The 20,674-nt window shown below is 38.5% G+C and overlaps 2 protein-coding genes across 3 annotated transcripts; both read left to right on the forward strand.

The window, feature by feature from the left end:
• The first annotated feature begins 5,787 nt into the window (after positions 1-5,787).
• LOC103936135 (probable eukaryotic translation initiation factor 5-1) lies at positions 5,788-8,859 on the forward strand. Of its 2 annotated transcripts, none has more exons than XM_009345979.3 (2): positions 5,788-5,944; positions 6,960-8,859. In XM_009345979.3, exon 2 carries the CDS (start codon positions 7,268-7,270, stop codon positions 8,597-8,599), a length of 1,332 nt encoding a protein of 443 aa, XP_009344254.2. In that variant the 5' UTR covers positions 5,788-5,944; positions 6,960-7,267; the 3' UTR covers positions 8,600-8,859. The 2 variants fall into 2 exon arrangements, with proteins under 2 accessions (XP_009344254.2, XP_048439023.1); XM_048583066.1 differs by having other exon boundaries at positions 5,817-5,944; positions 6,941-8,859.
• A 5,139-nt stretch (positions 8,860-13,998) lies between these two features.
• Positions 13,999-17,731, forward strand: LOC103956717 (auxin response factor 17-like). Its single transcript, XM_009368745.3, has 3 exons — positions 13,999-15,138; positions 15,993-16,736; positions 17,492-17,731. The coding sequence occupies exons 1-2, from the start codon at positions 14,080-14,082 to the stop codon at positions 16,695-16,697; spliced, it is 1,764 nt and encodes a 587-aa protein (XP_009367020.2). The 5' UTR covers positions 13,999-14,079; the 3' UTR covers positions 16,698-16,736; positions 17,492-17,731.
• Positions 17,732-20,674: the final 2,943 nt, after the last annotated feature.

Below are 20,674 nucleotides of genomic sequence, written 5' to 3' on the forward strand. Positions count from 1 at the left end.
AATTCCTCCTTAACTTGAGGAACCAGTTTGTTTCTTTTCTGTTCAACGTAGTCATGCCCATGATTATAGGACCTGTAAAGTCGTGGGTAGTTATCTTCATTCTTATCTTGGTGTAAGGCTATTTAATAGCCACAATTGTTGTTTAGCTAAATAACATTCTCCCAGCTTTCGTGCACTCAAACTTTGCAGAGCTTACTGCCATTCTCTTTAGTTTTAACGTCTGGTATCAGAGCCCCATCACGGGGCCTGATCAAAAGACTTGTAAGTCCGGTACTAGAGTGAAGAAACAAAGATATGGCATCCGAGAGTAGTTTTGTGCAACCTGCCATTCCAAAGTTTGATGGTCACTATGACCATTGGAGTATGCTGATGAAGAACTTTCTGCGTTCCAAGGAGTATTGGAACTTGGTAGAGACGGGGATCACTGCAGCAGCAGAAGGATCGGATCTGAGTGAGACACAGAAGAAGACCTATGAGGATCAGAGGTTGAAGGATCTCAAGGCTAAGAACTACCTGCTCCAAGCCATAGATCGTTCGACATTAGAGACCATGTTGAAGAAAGATACGGCAAAAGATATCTAGGATTCCTTGAAGCAGAAATATCAGGGAACAGCGTGTGTCAAGCGAGCTTAATTACAGGCCCTTCGCAGGGAGTTTGAAGTGCTACACATGAAGTCTGGTGAGTCTGTTAATGACTCTACTTTGGCAGAACTCTCACCATAGCTAGTAAGATGAGAACGCATGGGGAGAAAATGCATGATGTGGTAATTATTGAAAAGATTCTCAGATCTATGACTAGAAAATATGATTATGTTGTTTGCTCCATTAAAGAATCCAACGATCTGGATATGATGTCCATAGACGAGCTACAAAGCAGCCTCTTGGTACATGAACAACGTATCAGCCGACATGTGGACGAAGAACAAGCACTACAAATCACTCATGGACCCCAGCAAGGAGGAAAAGGTGGAGGACGAGGTACCTATCGAGGAAGAGGAAGAGGAAGGGGTAGGTTTGGGTTCGACAAATCCACCCTGGAGTGTTACCATTGTCATGAACTAGGGCACTTTCAATGGGAATGCCCTAAGCGAGCCACGGAACAAAAAGCAAATTATGCAGATACAAAGGAGGAGATACTATTGATGGCTCTTGTGAACTCCAAAGAGGATACAGTGGAGCACATTTGGTATCTTGACTCTGGGTGTAGCAACCACATGTGTGGGAACAAAGACATGTTTTGTGATCTCGACAGCAGCTTTTGAGAATCAGTGAAGCTTGGGAACAACTCAAGTCTTACTGTACAAGGGAAGGGTAAGATTCGCATAGAGGTTACTGGACTTGTGCATGCAATCACAGAAGTCTTCTACGTGCCAGACCTGAAAAACAACCTGTTGAGTATCGGTCAGTTGCAAGAAAAGGGGCTGGCAGTACTTATCAAACATGGGAAATGTAAAATCTTTCACTGTGAGAAAGGTTTAATCATGGAAACTGGGATGACACATAACAGGATGTTTGCAGTACGTGCTCGCTTCGCACCAAAGAAACAACAATGCTTCTCCACACTGACCACAAATCAAGCAGATCTTTGGCACCATCGATATGGACATCTTAACTAGAATGGACTCAAAGTGCTTCAACAAAAGAACATGGTGACAAGGTTGCCTCGGTTTTAAACTTCTCCAAAGGTGTGTGAAGACTGCCTGGTGGGAAAGCAGCACCGTGACCCTTTTCCAAAGGAGAGCATGTGGAGAGCCACCAATATTCTTCAATTGGTGCATGCAAATATTTATGGACCAATCAACCCGGTTTCAAATAGCAAAAAGAGGTATCTCATCACTTTCATTGATGATTTCAGTAGAAAAACATGGGTTTATTTCTTGGCAGAGAAGTCAGAAGCATTTGCCACGTTCAAAACCTACAAAGCAAAAGTTGAGAAGGAAACTGGGACATACGTACTGAGCCTGAGAACAGATCGTGGGGGAGAATTCACATCACATGATTTCATCAACTTCTGCAATGAGAATGGAATTCATAGACAGTTGACGGCTGGTTATACACCTCAACAAAATGGTGTCGCGGAAAGGAAAAATCGCACTATTATGAATACGGTGCGAAACATGTTGTTAGCAAAGCAAATTCCCAAGACCTTCTGGCCTGAAGCAGTGAATTGGACGGTGCATTTTCTAAATCGGTGTCCAACTCTTGCTGTGAAGAACAAAACACCTGAGGAGGCATGGAGTGGACACAAACCATCAGTGGACCACTTTCGTGTTTTTGGATGCATTTCTCATGTGCATGTACCTGACAACAGACGAGTAAAGCTCGATGCCAAGAGTTTCAAATGCATATTACTTGGGGTAAGTGAGGAATCTAAGGCCTACAGATTATTTGATCCTCTTTCAAATAAGATAATTGTTAGTCGAGATGTGGTATTCGAAGAAGATCAACATTGGAATTGGGATGAAGGTCAAAAGCAAGCTGATCTCGAGTGGGAGACTGAAAGAGAAGCAGAAGTGGCGGAAGAGGAGGATGAAGAAGAGTCTGAAGCCAATGAAGAATCGAGTAGAGAAACTGAGACTGTCGAAGGTAATACTTCAAATGATGAAACCTCGTCTCGAGAAATGCGTGCCCGAATACCACCAGTATGGATGAGAGATTATGAAACTGGACAAGGTCTCTCTGATGAAGAAAATGTAAACTTGGCACATCTAGCCTTGTTCACTGATGGGGATCCCCTCACATTCGAAGAAGCCGTGAAGTCCGATAAATGGAGGACAGCCATGGATCAAGAAATACAAGCTATTGAGAAAAACGACATATGGGAATTAACAGTGCTGCCATCAGGAGGGAAAACCATAGGAGTTAAGTGGGTCTTTAAGACTAAGTTCAACGAAAACGAAGAAGTAGACAAATACAAGGATCGACTAGTTGCCAAGGGATATTGTCAGCAGTATGGAATTGATTACGCTGAAGTATTCACACCTGTGGCTCGCATGGACACCATTCGAATTGTCTTAGCCCTTGCTGCTCAGAAAACTTGGGCAGTCTATCAACTTGACGTTAAGTCGGCCTTTCTGCATGGCGAAATTAATGAAGAAGTCTACGTCGATCAGCCTCCAGGTTATGAACAGAAGGGGCATAAATCTAAGGTTTATCGACTCAAGAAGGCCTTGTATGGACTCAAACAGGCTCCCCGAGCCTGGTACAGTCGCATTGAGGCATATTTCATCAGAGAAGGTTTCATCAAATGTCCTTATGAACACACTCTATTCACTAAAACTACTGGTGGAGGTAATATTTTAATTGTGTGTTTGTATGTCGATGACCTTATATTTACTCGGAATGATGAATTGATGTTCGAAAAATTTAAAAAATCAATGATGATCGAGTTTGACATGACTGATCTTGGAAGAATGAGGTATTTTCTTGGTATTGAAGTATTACAAAGGACAGATGGTATCTTTATCAGTCAATGGAAGTACGCTCAAAAGGTTCTGGAAAGGTTCAATATGGATCAGTGCAACTCAGTACATAATCCAGTGGTTCCTGGCTTTAAACTCACAAAAGATGAAGGAGAAACTGAAGTTGACAGCACGGTCTACAAGCAGATGGTGGGAAGCCTCATGTACTTAACTGCCAGACGCCCCGATTTGATGTTTATCGTCAGCCTGATCAGTAGGTACATGGAGCGTCCTACTGAGTCTCACCTACTAGCAGCAAAAAGGGTCTTGAGGTATGTGAAAGGCACAGACAGTGATTATGCTGGCGATCAAGATGACAGGAAAAGCACTTCAGACTATGCTTTTCTACTAAGCTCGGGAGCCATCTCCTGGTCCTCAAAGAAGCAACTCGTGGTCACTCTCTCTACCATCGAAGCTGAGTTCATAGCAGCAGCATCTAGTGCATGCCAGGTCGTGTGGATTAGAAGAATTTTGAAAGTTCTAAATCAAGAGCAAAGTTGTTCAACCGTGGTGTTTTGTGATAACATCTCAGCAATAAAGTTCTCAAGGAACCCTGTGATGCATGGTCGCAGCAAACACGTAGATATAAGATTTCATTTCCTTCGCGATCTTGTCAAGGATGGAATTCTGGAGTTAACTCATTGCTCTACACAAGAACAAATTGCAGATGTTCTAACAAAGCCTTTAAAGCTTGATATGTTTCTGAAGATGCGGAGCTTATTGGGTGTGTGTGAATACCCAAGTATAAACTGAATGACAATGGCATCCAGTTTAAGGGAGGATGATGAAATTGTTGGAGCTTCCTAGCCGTTAGGGTTAGGGTTCCTTGTCTTTAGGGTTTACTTCTGTTATGTTGAATAATTCCTCCTTAACTTGAGGAACCAGTTTGTTTCTTTTCTGTTCAACGTAGTCATGCCCATGATTATAAGACCTGTAAAGTCGTGTGTAGTTATCTTCATTCTTATCTTGGTGTAAGGCTATTTAATAGCCACAATTGTTGTTTAGCTAAATAACATTCTCCCAGCTTTCGTGCACTCAAACTTTGCAAAGCTTACTGCCATTCCCTTTAGTTTTAACAGGCAAGTCTGCTACGACTAGAGCCACGTGTCAATTCAGATGGTGTGGAAGGCGTGGCAGTAGAGCGAGAGGAGACAGAGCTTATCACTCGGCTCGAATTTCAACAGGCAAACAACGCTGTCGGCGGATATGGTGGTGGATGATCGGCGAGTGATGGAGGAGAAGGTGAAGAGAGGGAGGGTGGGCAAGGTCACCAGATTGACGGCGAGAATCGGAGGATGAGACGGCGAGGGAGGGCACAAGGCGACGAATGCATTGACGGTTGTGGTGGCGGAGGATGAGACAGAGGCAAATTGAGGCCACGAGTGTGGCTATGAGGATGACAATGATGATGGGAGGGTAGGTGAAGAGAGTGGAGGAGAGGGAGAAGGTGGGTTGGAGGAGATGGGTTTTAAGGTTTTATTTTTTTAATTTTTAAATAGGGTAAATTATTATCTTTTAAATGCATAAAAATTTATTTTTTTGCTATATGGCATAAATTTAGCAACCATGTCAGCATTAATGTAGATCTTATATTTGACACGTCATTACTTAATGGATGTATGAAATTGAAATAAAATGATAAGTAAATGTATGAAATTGAAATGTTTTAAAGATATTGCCCTAACTTAGTTCAACCTAATTGTGTTCCGTTTGCCAGCCCAACTGAACACATGTTTCCTCTAATCCGGTCCAATAATTTTAGATTAAAGTTTTTGGGCAGATTGGGGTTGAACCGACCAGTCCAACCTGCACTCCTTTAATAGGCGAATTATTCACGTGATCATCTATCCAATTTATATTTTCACTTAGCAGTTTGGTTGTTGCTAATATCTCTATGTTTGTTAGTTTAATTTGTAATATAAATTTATCAAATTCTCTTCAAAACAAAAACATAGCAAAACAAAATAAAAAAATAGTTTCTAATATCTATCCACGTTTAATCTAAGGAATGCTAGTAACTTTTCCATTTGAACTTTTCTACTTTTATCACTCTCAAAATGGGATGTTATTATATGCACCCGGACAACCTCAAAGCATTTCCAAATGGGGTTGTAGTATGATGTGAGAATATAATTTTTCAGAACCGGAGTAATACGCATACCTCAAAAATCCTGTCATGAACCAATAAACTTAGTTACAAAGCTAAATAAACAGAGTAACGGTACCTATCATTATTGTGACCCAAAAACACCACCCGGTTGGTAGCGAGAAATCAATAATAATAATGATAATAACAAAATAATAAATCAAAGGTGGTGAGTTGCCCTACGCGTGCCTTCTCGCCCCCAGCACACCGCATATAAATTCCCCTCTTTGTCCATTCCCCTCACCCATCAGACGCAAAGGCATCGCCGCATACCCTCTTTTTTTCTCTCTCTAGGTTCTTCTTTCATCTCTCTTCGTTTCCCATCCAGGAGAACAAGGTATAATATCTCCCCCACAATCTCTCTGCTCTTTGATTTTCGATTTCGTGAACTATTTTATCTGTGATTATTGTTTTTGATTGCGTGAGAGTTTGTGTTGTTCGACCCGAGCTGAAGTTTTTACGTTTCTTGATCGAGTTTTGTGTTTGTAAATCTGTACAGATCTGTGGATTTTAGGGTTTATTTTTTGTATTAATTTGTTTAATTTGAGTAGGATATATGATGGATTTATTCCGTGCTGCTTGGATTTGGATTTTTCTTCCACTTTTGTGATATATTTAATTGTTATTGACCTATTCCTCTGAATCGTTACGATATATATGTATAATGTATGTATGTATGTATGTATGTATATGCTTAGTATATTGCCTAAACAAGTGAATACGTTTGGTTCTTATAATATGTTTGATTTCCTTGATAGGGAAAGTCGTATTGTGTGTTTATATATGCTGCTAAAACTGTGTCTATGGATATATAATTCCTTGCCTCTTATATTTTTTGAATTGCTTAGTTACAAAAGAATAATATGTTTAGATTCGTGTTCGTGCTTGTGTTGTAAACCTTGTCCAGGTTTCTTCTCGGATCACAATTTTGCTTGATTGTTTGGACTTCGAAATTTGTGGATTGCGATTTTGTTGTACTAGCATAGGTTGAACATATATGTGTCGTTTTACTTCAGGTTAGCTCATAACAATGTAATCACTGCGCTTATTTTTTGTGCTGGAAAGTTAATAATTGCTGGACATGAAGGTAAAATTAAGTTGTATTTTATCTGGGATGTAGTACATTTCTAGGCTCATGGGGACTATTTTGGAATTGTTCCAAGGAACTTGCCTGCATGAACGATTCTTTTGTTAGGTCTGGTATCGGGATTATCTTTTCGTTTTCCTGCTGCTGTTAGAAGAAAAGTATGAGTTGGGAGTATGAATAATTTTGTTTTGGTCTGTTTTTCTTGATTTTATATTATTATCTTACTCTAACTAGTTTTCTAAACAGCTATATTATGTTATTGTAGGAAATTGTCAGTTCAGTCTGCTGTATCTGCAATTTGTCAAAGTGGAGCGTGTGACGTCTAGAACTTATTTTATGTCTGAACGGGCCACTCTTTTTTTATCGTCAATTGGATTACTCGGTGAATATAGTCCTACATCTAGAAAAAAGAGCAGAGCTGCTTCTGTTGAAGTTGAATGCATACATCTTGGTTTATTAGAGGGGAATAACACAGAGTTTCTTGGTTGCCAATTTATGCAACCCTGTGGTAAAGGAGGATTTCTAGTGTCAAGAGGCAACACCCTTCTGATATAATCTATCATCTCTCACACCATGGCTCTACAAAACATTGGTGCTTCGAACCGTGATGATGCCTTCTACAGGTATAAGATGCCAAGGATGATAACGAAGATTGAAGGCAGAGGAAATGGCATCAAGACTAATGTGGTTAATATGGTCGATATTGCAAAGGCCTTGGCTAGACCTGCTTCATACACCACGAAGTATTTTGGCTGTGAGCTTGGAGCCCAATCAAAATTTGATGAGAAGACTGGAACTTCCCATGTGAATGGTGCTCATGACACTGCAAAGCTTGCTGGACTTCTGGAGAACTTCATTAAGAAATATGTGCAGTGCTATGGTTGCGGGAATCCAGAAACTGAAATTATTATAACCAAGACGCAGATGCTAAATCTGAAATGTGCTGCATGTGGGTTTGTATCTGATGTTGATATGAGGGACAAGCTTACGACTTTTATCCTCAAGAATCCTCCAGAGCAGAAGAAGACAGCTAAAGAAAAGAAAGCCTTGAGGAGGGCTGACAAAGAACAACTTAAGGAAGGGGAGGCCGCTGACGAGGAGCAAAAGAAGCTTAAGAAGGAGGCAGCAAAGAAGAAAGGAACTTCTGGTTCAAAAGTATCAAGCAAGAAGAAAAACACTGGTTCCGATGAGGATCGCTCCCCTACTCACAGCCAGGGAGATGAGAATGACCAAGCTGCTGAGGAGGACGATGATGACGATGTCCAGTGGCAGACGGACACTTCCTTGGAGGCAGCTAAGAAGCGAATCCAGGAGCAGTTGAGTGCTGTTACTGCTGATATGGTGATGCTTTCTACTGTTGAAGAGGAGAAAAGGTCACCAAAGAAGTCTCCCGATCATGAAGTGAAGAAGCCTGAGACGAAGAGTCATCAGAACGGTGCTGATAATAATACCCATGAAAGACTTGTTAGTGAGATCAAACAATCCTTGCAAAAGGGGACTTCTGCAGCTCGGCTTAAATCCTATTTGGGGACTCTTTCTGGCACACCCCAAGAAGTTATGGACGCCCTACTCGAGGCTCTCTTTGAAGGTGTTGGAAAGGGGTTCTCTAAAGAGGTTTCCAAGAAGAAAAACTACCTCGCTGCAGCCACCCAGACAGAGGGATCTCAGACGGTTCTATTGCAAGCTATCGAGTCCTTCAGTGGGAAGGCAAACCCTGATGCCGCAAAGGAAGTGGCTCTGGTTCTGAAATCATTGTATGATGTTGACATTCTGGAGGAGGAATACATTATGAAGTGGTACCAACAGGGCTTAGCTGGGAACAAGAAGAGCTCCCCTATTTGGAAGAACTCCAAGCCGTTTATCGAATGGCTCCAGAGCGCCGAGTCGGAGTCAGAGCAAGAGTGACGGGCATTTCTCGATCGTTATTTTAAACGTCATTGTGCTGTTTCTTTGTTTGCTTATGCTTGTCATTGTATCTGGAAATAATGGTGGATGGCTCTTCTGGCTTTTCAGGCCTTCTGTTCACCCCTCGGCTGCGCTGTTGTTGTCTTTGGTTTTAACGTCGAGTGCGAGTCATTTGGTGGTGGTGGTGTCTGTTTGACCAACTATTGTAAGTGACATTGGTTTTGTTATGCATTTGCCCTAATTATGTCTTTTCATGTTGACCTTTTGGGTTTTGATTTCATTTTACTTTGTTTTTCTCTTGATTTGATGATTTTCGCGGGACTTGTACACTACTACTTCCTGTGCCAATGATACAACGTACGTGTAGAGATCATGTTTAGAGAAATGTTATATTGACGCTTGCAAAACACACGCGGTTATTCTGGCTTTCACTTGGGCCTCGTTTGGTGTTAAGGATTTGAGATTTGAGTGGATTTGATAACGCTCTAGATCCGATGTATTTTTGAATTTGTCATGGTTGAAAATAGAAGATGAATATTAACCAAGAAACCTATACCTTCCAATCACCACAATTTAAAAAGGATCAGAGGGATAAGTTTTTTTCTTGGTTAATCTATCTTCTACTTTCAGTTATGACACGGAAAAGAGTTCTGTAGACACCAAAAGAGACCTTAAGGTTGTAGAAGGTAACACTGATTAATTTGTTCTAACTGTCTGACGTAAGACAACTTTTACTGTAATATAATTTCATCGAAGGCTTCTTGTATCCCACACAATCATACGTTTCATGAATTGCTGAGCCCATGGGCCAATAATAACCGCTAGCCCATGGGCCGATAATAATTGGGTCCAGAAAAATTTGGGGAAGACAATAAAAAGGGTGTGCTGAGGAAGATGATGAGCATGCGGTAATTACTTTCCAAAATTTTTTGTGTTGGAATAAGATGTTTTATTCAAAATACCGTAAGATCGTACCAAAGACAGTCCAAAACTGTATTAAAAGCGATAAAGAACGCTTAAAACTGCCTAAAACTAAGTATTCCAGATTAACAATGTAATTACATAACAAGGAGTTTAATTGACAAAACGAAAATAATACCTTTGAATGATTTATTTTCTTCCATTTGCTATTGGATTCGTTTACTGTTCTCATGACAAAATCATCTTTGATCAATTCTAACCAAACTCTTCCCTTCTGTCGTGATTGGCATTCAATTCAAGAGAGCTGCTCTTCTATGGTCCTTATTTTAGGATCTGTGGGGTCATTTTTTTACATAAACCTTCAAATTACTCTTACTTTAGATTATGCTAACCTAATTAATTCTTGTTACAAGAAAATAAAATACTAATTGATAAAACAAAAAATAAGAAGATAAAAGAAGATTTCACGCATGACAGCGTGTGTTCAAACCCCGTCAATAAAAAAGAAGATTTCATGTCATGTCGAACCACATTCATCTGTAAAACCTAGTCTCGTCACCGAATAATTAAATCCAGCAAATCCAATTGCATAAAACCCTAATAATTTTACACATCCAATTTCATCTAGTCTTTTATCAAATAATATTCAAACCCAGTTAGTTACATAGCACAAAAAAACTTGAGATTGTGTGGCTTCAAAAATTGAGATCTCCTTCTTCTTGATTGCACCCGCCGATGAAAAATATGAAACATAATCCTCTTCCTTTTTCATACGCGAAAAGGATATTAAAAATAACTTAGGATAAGAGAAGGGGAATAAACGATGGAGAGAGATAAAGATGGAGAGAGACAGTAGGGGAAGAAGACTTAAGATTTTATGTGAGATTGTTTTTTTAATTTATTCACTTTGTAGAATTATTGTGTTTCGATGTAACAATTATTATTTATGTTGATAGTTTAATCTATCATAAGATTAATCTGATGAGTCATATGAAAACGAACCTCAAATATTCTCAAAATAAGAACCTTAGAAGAGCAGTTATGTTCAATTCAATTATATCCTTTAATACAATGTTAGGATTGAATATCCCCGTGCTCGAAAATTAACGTATTTTGAGATGATATAAGTTCATTTTGGCAAAAATTCTTTACATATATTTTTATGGGAATTATTATTAACACTCAAAATTCTCTCATTCTACACCCAAATTTTTCAAAACAAAGTTTAATGAATGTGCTTTTTAAACTTAATCCACTTCACATTTTTTTTCCAAAACTTTTGACTTCAAGTACAAGATGACAACAATGACACGAGTCACGTCTATGTCATTGTACATGACAAAACAAGGACAACAAAATGGCAGTCTTGTCGGTCTGATATGACACGTGACACGCGTGTCCCAAGTCAGAAAAATAATATATATTCAAGCTTAGTAATTATTAAACTGACCAACCCCGGATTCAGGTTTTATGTGCCCATTTTTAAACAATTTATTTTTATTCTATTACCAAATAGATAAAAATCGTGTCCACGTCATAGACAAGGTATTTTGTTCTCACATTTCGTCAGGGAAGTATTCTCTCATTCTAATTTTGTTTTTATTTGAAGAGTTACAGTAAAATCACGTAAAAAATTATATATATATATATATATATTTTTTATATAGATAATAAGATAAAAAATAAAGTGTGAAATGAGGGACGAAAGGAGATAGGAATAAAAAGGAAGAGCATCCTACTTTTTTTCATCATGGTTTCTTTTTTAGTACGAATTTTTAAGTTTAATTCGTATAAATAACGAGTTTAATTTTTAATTATTATGATTGATTTATTGTATGACCTAGTTTTAATTTTTCTCATCTCATATTAGAATATCGTTGGTTTTGATTTCATAAAAAAATTGATAAAGTCCTTCTTTTACGAAAAGAATTGATGTATATTAAAATTTGTTTTACGTACGTAAATCTTCCTAACATTTTAGTATCATTATAAATTGATCGTAATCTTTTCAAACGTTCAAAATAGATATTCAATCTTTTAAAAAGTCAAATTTGTTACGCTAGTTAAATTTTTTGGTTAAGTGACGGCAATGATGCTCCCACGTTTGGGCTTAATTTTCCCCAAAATAATCAAAATTTTCAATTAAGGTATTCTTTTGTAAAAATTAGAATGAAAGAAAAAACCCACTCAACCCCACAACCTCTTCTTGCCGCTGTCCACCCATCAACAGTCACCAACACCCACATCACTTCTAAACCCAACGCACCACCATCGTCTCCACCCTACAACTCAAGCTATCAACATTGAGAAGAAGGTCTTGGACATGGTATCAACCATGCACTGCAACAGTGCAACCATAATTATTATGAGCATGGGGGAACCAAGTGCTTAATGTTTGATGAAAATCTAAAGGCTCTACTAGCTGAGAATCGACAAATACAGAATTCGCTTGAGCAGAATCTTCCTTTTTTAACCTGTTTTATTTATTTATTTGGTTTATTTGGATTATTTTAATCTTCCTTTTATAACCTGTTTTATTTTATAATTTTGTTGTCCACATAAGCTTATAAGTTGGGACCATCGTCACCACACGTACAATTTCACTTAAATTTTTTAACTAAGACTTAACGAATTTGACTTTTCTAGTAAATTGGATACTTTTTTGAAGTATTTGAAAATGTTAAAACTAACCCGGAATGACAATAAAAGGTTGGAAGTTTTTATGTACTTAATTTTTGAAATTTTGAAAAAGGTGATTTAGTAAAACCTTCTTTATGAAAATAATATAATAAACATAAGTCGAGAGAGCATGATAATTGTTTTGAAAATCATTGTCTATCATGAATAAACTTCAAATTTGAATATCATGAAAATATTGAAATTACTGCAAATAAAAGTTTAAGATGGACTCAAATATTAGTATTGAAGAAATATTTTTGTACCTTATCATTACAAAACGTGTAAAAACAGAATTCAAAACCTTAACTTATCTGATTGCCATGCTTATCTTATTACGACAGAAAATTAGCTCATAAACGTAGAAAATTGAAAACGTTTAAATAACAAAATAAATAGAAGTAATAATTAATTAAAACTTAACTGCGTTTATAATTATGGAATTTTGATGATGCCGAGAGTCCCTTGTCTACAGGCAACACAACAGCTACGATTAAAACCCGGTCCGTGCCATCGCTACCCTAACGTCAGCTTATCATTTTTTAAAGAAAAGAAACGACGTCGTGTTTAAGAGGGCGTCCTGTTACCCGTATAGTATTATGTGGCTGCAAGGCCTTCTACCATAGTAGTGCAAAAGAATATTATTCTTATATTACGACATGAATTATAATCCCATCAACTTTTTATTATAACATCTAATCTAACAAATATTTTGTTTGACAAAAAAAAAAATTATGAAGCTCTTCGAATCAACAAAAAAAAATAGAATTAATGCTAATTTATGCGCCAATATTTTAACATTTCATAAAACATGACAAACACCAGAAGCGATTAAACTGTGGAAGCTAATCCTTCATTTTTATTATATTTCTGAAATTGTATAAATTTTATTTGTGATAAGGACAGTTAAAACATAATTTAATTGAAAAAAGAATCCTAAAAAAATTGAGAATAAAATCGTAACAACCTGATATGTTGACTTTAATGAGGCAGTGTCAGTGTGGCATTCATTGACTGAGAGTGAGGGCACACCAAATGCTGCTGCCTCTGGGATTTTCAAGTACAATAACAATCATCTCGCGCAGACTGCAATGGCATGCTCTATTCTCTACTGGATTTACTTTTGTCCGCTCCCGCTAATTGGTTTGTTGCATCACGTGACTATGCAGATATGGTGCTATTTAAACATAAAACTGTCTCGTAAATTTACATGATACGATTTTGACACGGAAGCACTAAATTTGGGAGTTTTATTCTTTTTTTCACTGCATTGGCAACATAGACTTACGTTAGAATCATTAATATCAACACGTAACGTTTGAATGTGTCGCATACGTGTAAATAAATCAATACGCATAATAAATTATGTATTTTTTATTTTATGAAAGCGATTTGACAATATAGCATGTTTAAGGCATATTCCTTTATTGGCTTATGACTCGGAGTCGGGTATTAATCCCTGTAACCGAAATAAGAACAAACTTTTACGATTATTGGGACAGTAAATTAAGAAAATGAGCTCATTGGGCAATGGTAAAAACGATGTAACAAACAGTGAGGAGAGAGAAAGAGAGAGTACATGGCAGTTGGTTGGAATAGGAGGCGGTTGCATTTCTGTGGGCAGGGCAACACTGTAATATGGTGAGGACCATTTCGCCCCGAAACAATTTATATCGCCAGTATTCTATTGCCCTTGGGTATTGGTTGCGTGCCCGTTCTCCGACCCCAACACGAAGACGGCACTCTCTTTCTCTCTCTCTCTATTTCTCTCCCTCTCTCCTCCTGTCACATACTCTGAGGCAACCACCACCAAATCAGACACACTCCCTCTCTCTCTCTCTCTCTCTCTCCTCTTCCCAAATCCCTAGCCGAAATAATCCAACATGCCTCCGCCTCACCGTCGTTCGATCGACCCCAAAATCTGGCGCGCCTGCGCCGGAAACTCCGTCCAAATCCCCACCCTCAACTCTAGGGTTTACTACTTCCCTCAGGGCCACCTCGAGCAATCCTCCCCCTCCTCCGCTGCGCCTATCCTCCTCTCCCCTCTCCTCCTCTCCAAGCCTCTCATTCTCTGCCGGATCTCCGACCTCCACTTCCTCCCTGACCCCACCACCGACGAGGTCTTCGCCAAGCTGCTTCTCGTCCCAATCCCAAATGAGTTCCCCAACGTCAAGCCGCCCAATGGCGACGAACTCAACGCCGACGATAATGGGGGCTTGGAACGACAGGATGACAGAGTCTTTTCGTTCGCGAAGATACTGACGCCTTCGGATGCTCACAATGGCGGTGGATTCTCTGTTCCGAAGTTCTGCGCGGACTCCATCTTTCCTCCGCTTAACTACCAGGCCGAGCCGCCGGTCCAGGCGCTCTTCCTCACCGACCTCCACGGCGTCGTTTGGGAATTCCGGCACATATACAGGGGTACTCCGAGACGGCACTTGCTCACCACTGGCTGGAGCAAGTTCGTCAACCACAAGATGCTCGTCGCCGGTGACTCCGTCGTCTTCATGAGGAACGGGAGGGGAGAGATGTTCATCGGCGTCCGTCGCGCAGTCAGGCCCAGCGCCAGCTCTGACTGCGCCAGGTGGAACTATCACATTGGAGGCGGACCGACGAACTCGATGAGGCTGAAGACAGAGGATCAGGACTGTTCTGGAAGGAAGGTAATGTCCGCGGAGGCCGTGGCCGAAGTGGCGGAGATGGCGGCGGAGGGGAAGCCGTTTGAGGTGGTGTATTATCCAAAAGCGGGGTGGTGGGACTTTGTGGTGAAGTCTGAGGTGGTGGAGAAGGCATTGAAGGTGTTTTGGACGGCTGGGATGAGAGTGAAGTTGGCTATGGAGACGGAGGACTCGTCCCGGATGACTTGGTTTCAGGGCACTCTGTCGACGGCTTCGGTACCGGACAATGGACCTTGGCAGGGCTCACCCTGGCGCATGCTTCAGGTATTGGTTCTTCAGCTTTTAGTCTTAGTTGATTTTAAGCTGTTATTATCTCTCAATTGATGCAAAATTAAGAAACGCATTTTGTATTTTGAACGGAAGAATTGGGTATTAGTAAGTAGTGTTATCCACCCTCTTTCCATTAGGGAACATATCATGGTACTAGTTTATATCTATCAGGAAGCAGATATGGGATTTAAATTTAAAGGAAACAGTCGATGCTACCACGGCGGCATTCTACTATGGCTCGGTTTGGCTGATTTTGCTGTTGGATTATAGTCCTGTTCAATTACTGGCATTTGTTAATGGCTTATAACAAATAGCCCACTTCTTGTTGCGCTTTAATTTTGGAGTAGAAGTTGACAAGAAAGAGCAGTTGATAGTTCGGTATTGCATCGCATGACACTGACTTTTCTGTAGGTTTTGGTTCAAATACTTGATATCAATTATGTTAAAATTCCTAAACTTACATTTCTCTTGCTGCCGAGAAAAGGTTGCTGCCAAACTTACCGTTAAGAAAAGAAATTCCATGTCAGGATAATCTGATTCGAGTTGTGGGCTGTTATCTATTGTGTTGAGGCACTGGTCCGTTTAAGTTTGCAGTTTAGCAAAGTATAATGTTTCACATACAAACCCAAGAAATGAAATTTAATACACATGTACATACATGCGCACGGAGAGAGGGGTGTTTATTATTTACGGTTAAATTTTAAGCCAAAATACATACACACAATATTGCAATTTTCTACATTTTGTTACATTCTGATACTATTGTTCTTTCTCTTCATTATTGACTGATGTTAAGTTTTATAATTCTTGCCAAGCTATTAAAATAATTAATAACCTCTGTATTGTAGGTTACATGGGACGAACCTGAAGCTCTGCACAATGCTAAGAGGGTGAGCCCGTGGCAAGTCGAATTTGTTGGATCAACACCTACAATTCAGACAACGTTTTGCCCCACAAAGAGATTCAGAGCTCCTTTGAGTCATGGGCTGTTGATCAATGCAGAGGAAGAATTCTTCTTTCCTATGGCAGGAGCAGCTAATTCAGCAATGGGGCCATTTAGTGCATCCTTGTTGAACTACAATTTTCCCGCGGGCATGCAGGGAGCCAGGCAAGATACATTCTCTGTATCTAATCTATCCCACTTGTTAAGTGAAAACACTCCTCAGGCGTGCACTTACAATTCCTTTGGCAACAATGAGGTGCCAAAGCTGAAGAGGGTGTGTACTGAGTTGAACATTGGTAGTTCACAGTCTGATGAATTGTCACCAGATAGCCAGAGTAGTGTGCCATCCTTTGGGATGGAACTTGATGGAAACCGGTTGCAGACAAAGGTTGGCACAAGTTCCTTTCAGCTGTTTGGTAAGATCATCCATACAAACCAGTCTGCTGAAGGTGGTTCTGATGATGTTGGTTGCACCGAGGACAGTGGCAACAAAGAGTACAATGTAGCAGAAGGAGGGCACAACCAACTGGATCTTAATTTTACCGAACTTCTTGATAGGATTGATATTAAATGTCAAAAAACCTCAGCTGTTGATTCTTGTAGTTTGTGAACTGTGCTGGTGGCTGCTGTGCCATAAATTGCTGTGCAGGTAAAATCTCTTCTCACTAAATCACATTGAAATGTCTAATCTACACGTAAGTTATGATTGGATTTGGATCTGGCATGCTTCAATCGTACAGTCATGAGTTTTGAATCTTTATTCCTTCTATTGGACTTTGCATGCATAAATCCTGTTTTGCCACTCCCTTCAACAACCACATCCTCATGTACATAATACATTCTTTGTGTAACCTTAAAGCTATTAAAATATAACACCACCATACCGAACAGTGCTCTTTCCATACTTCAATTGCATTTTCTTGGGTTTACGACGATGAAATCGTTTTCATCATCAAGTTCTTTGCTATTTTATTATTCAGTGATTTTGCTGGTTTGTTAGATTTTTTATTACAGTATACGAGATTGGAAATACTCCTTCACAACCGGAGTATCACAACACAACACAACAGTTTGTAGAGCCTGTAAATTAAGCATTATGTGCATCATTTGTATCCTTTGGCATTTGATTCTCCAGCCGCAACTGTCAGTTAAGCTTCTCTGAAGGAACAAAATATTATCCAACTGAACTGACTTGAACATCTTGTTAATTGGGGATTTCAAGAAATAGCTTGCTTGAGCTTATTACTCGTAATTAAACATAAAATCGAAAAAGACCAAATACTGTGGGGACTATAGTTATGATTTGTTGAAAACCAACGGTTTCTAGTGGTTATGGTATGTGCAACCTGAATTTGTTTACAACCGAGCTTTGCCTAATGCACGTTCTGCTGCATCTGTTTGCAGGTGCTCAAGGCCGGCAGGAAGCTGACTACTAGTCTGACCGTTGAAGTAGTGAAGTGTGTAGTGTGGGGGGTTTGTTTAGTATGTGGTGTTGGACGGTTAAAACGTTCTGTGGACTTGGTTTTCCATGTTCCAACCAGATTGATGTTAATGCTTGATTGTGACCTTTGATTGCTTCAGAGTTGAGACATTGCTGTTCATTGTTTCTTTGATGAGTTAATTCTATTTATTATTGTTATGCAAGTGTGATGGTTCTTCATGGGATCCTATTATGGTTTTCGTATTAAGAAGCAGCCAGAAAAGGGTTATGAATTTAGCTGGAGTCATCATATCAATGTGACTTTATGACGAATTGTTTGTTGAAATTACAATTTGACCTATCCTGTCCCATTAACTGCAATAACTGTCGGACACAGTACGAATTGCCGTTAAGCAAGGTATTTTCCTTTTTGGTTATCTATGTTAGGGATGTGTTCGGATTCATTCGGTTTGGTTTTTCACCAAAATTGAAATCGAACCAAAACTTTGGTTCGGCTCGGTTCAATTCAATTTTCTTTCGGTGTTTTTTTTGTATGGTTTTTTTTTTTTTTTTTGGTTTGATTTTGTTCCTTTCGGTTTCCCTTCTTTTTTAATTTTATAAAATTTGCTCTTCTTTCAATATGGAATTTTAAAAAGAGGTTTGTATCGGTAGACTAATTATAAGAAAATAGGAAAAGTGGGAAGGTAGTTGTACAAATACAAGATCATATAAACCAATCTTACTCTATCAACAACCTCCAATTGCAAAGAAAAATGATCACTGTATCCTTTCATAAAGCAAACAAATAAAAAAGCTTTTTCAAGTTCTGAAGCCTTCCAAAACTTTCTTCTATAACCAATGGAATATCCTTCCTAATTGAACCAAGTACACTCCTTGAAAAAGCCCTAGGCTTAGTTTCAAACTTGGCAACAAAGTTTCACAAAATAAACATTATAGGCATACATCCATAAAGTGTAAAGGATTCGGTTTGGTTTGGTTCAGTTGGGTTTCCGAACCACCAAAATCAAAACTGAACCAAAAGGTTTGGTTTTTCCTTTTTCGGTTTCAGTTTGGTGTTCGGGCCTTTTTTTTTTCTTTTGGTTTTCGGTTTTTGGTTTTTTGAATAGACCCTTAATCTTTGTTGTCATGGTGATTTTGAGTTTAAACCCTTTTTTCTTCCTCAAGTGTAAATTAAAATAGTAATATAGTTTGCATTAAAAAAATGGGTAAAGTACAAAAAACTACCTCAACTATTGGGGTCATGACAGTTTCATACCTCATCTTTTAAAATTGACAATGTCATACCGCATCTTACGAATTTGTGACAATGTCATACCTCCGTCAATTTTTCTGTTAGTTTTTCTGTTAAATGGTGACATGGCAAGAGACGGGGACCACTTTCTATTAAAAAATTAATAAAATATTATTAAAAACTTAAAAAAAATATTTAATATTTTTTAAATATTAAAATAATAAATAAAAGTAAAATTAAAAAAAAAAAGGGTAAAGTACAAAAAACTACCTCAACTATTGGGATCACAACAGTTTCATACCTCATTTTTTAAAATTGACAATGTCATACCGCATCTTACGAATTTGTGACAATGTCGTACTTTCGTCAATTTTTTCTGTTAAGTGCTCATGTGGCTTGATTCGGGACATACTTTCTATTAAAAAATTATTAAAAACTAAAAAACAATTATTTAATATTTTTTAAATATTAAAATAATAATAAAAAACAGAGGAAAAAAAAAAACCATCAGTTCCTCCCTCCCCTCCCCCTCCCCCCTCCTCTCTCTTCTCCCCATCTTCATTTTCTTCCCCCACCTGCAAACCCAAAAAAATAAAAAAATAAAAAAATTTTGAAAACCCAACAACCCCCCTGCAGAAGAACAAGAAGGAGAAGGAGGAGGAGGAGGAGGAGGAGAAGAAGAAGAAGAAGAGGAAAAAAAGGAGGAAGGAAAAAAAAAAAAAAAAAAAAATTCCCCCTGTCGGCGCGGAATAAGAAGAAGGGAGAAGGAGAAGGAGAAGAAGAAGAAGAGGAAGAAAAGGAGGAGGAAGAAGAAGAAGAGGAAGAAAAAATAAAAAAAAATTTGAAAACCCATAACACCCCCTGCGGAAGAAGAAGAAGGAGAAGGAGAAGGAGAAGGAAGAAGAAGAAGAAGAAAAAAGGAGGAAGGAAAAAAATTATTATTTTTTTTTTAAAACCATCAACTCCCCTGAAGAAGAAGAGAAAAAAAAGAAGGAAAAAAAAAAAAAATTTTTGAAAACCCATCAAACCCCAAATCCACCACTTTCATCCATTCTCCACATCCTCTTCCGCACCCATCCTCCACCTTCTCTGCTCACCCATCTTCCCGCCGACAGGATCTGGGTTTTTTTTTTTTTTTTTTTTTTTCTTGGGTTGCAAGAGGGAGAAGAGTGTGGGTGTGGGGAAATTGAGTGTGGGCGTGGGGGGAAGACTAATTGGAATTTTTTTTTTTTTTCTTTTGTTGGGATTTGCAGGTGGGGGAAGAAGATGAAGATGGGGAGAGGAGAGAGGAGGGAGGAGGGGGGAGGGGAGGGGCGAAATGAGGGTTTTTTTTCTTCTGCTTTTTATTATTATTTTAATATTTAAAAAATATTAAATAATTATTTTTTAGTTTTTAATAATTTTTTAATAGAAAGTAGGTCCCGAATCAAGCCACGTTAGCACTTAACAGAAAAACTGACAGAAAAATTGACGGAGGTATGACATTGTCACAAATTCGTAAGATGCGGTATGACATTGTCAATTTTAAAAGATGAGGTATGAAATTGTCGTGATCCCAATAGTTGAGATAGTTTTTTGTACTTTACCCGTTTTTTTTTTAATTTTACTTTTATTTATTATTTTAATATTTAAAAAATATTAAATATTTTTTTAGTTTTTAATAATATTTTATTAATTTTTTAATAGAAAGTGGTCTCCGTCTCTTGCCACGTCAGAATTTAACAGAAAAATTGACGGATGTATGACATTGTCACAAATTCGTAAGATGTGGTATAACATTGTCAATTTTAAAAGATGAGGTATAAAACTGTCGTGACCCCAATAATTAAGGTAGTTTTTTGTACTTTATCCTAAAAAAATCTACTTATATGTTATAATAATATTTTTCTTTACCTATAAGTGAGAAGTTTCATAT

This window comes from the organism of the source record quoted next, unplaced genomic scaffold (genome assembly GCF_019419815.1).
Source record: "Pyrus x bretschneideri cultivar Hongxiangsu unplaced genomic scaffold, Pyrus_bretschneideri_v1 Contig2, whole genome shotgun sequence".
In the NCBI taxonomy this organism is placed as follows: Eukaryota; Viridiplantae; Streptophyta; class Magnoliopsida; order Rosales; family Rosaceae; genus Pyrus; species Pyrus x bretschneideri.

Coding starts and splice junctions, on each gene's coding strand:
- LOC103956717 (XM_009368745.3), top strand. CDS start 14,080: ATGCCTCCGCCTCACCGTCGTTCGATCGACCCCAAAATCTGGCGCGCC. Junction 15,139..15,992: donor CACCCTGGCGCATGCTTCAG/GTATTGGTTCTT, acceptor TCTGTATTGTAG/GTTACATGGGACGAACCTGA.
- LOC103936135 (XM_009345979.3), top strand. CDS start 7,268: ATGGCTCTACAAAACATTGGTGCTTCGAACCGTGATGATGCCTTCTAC.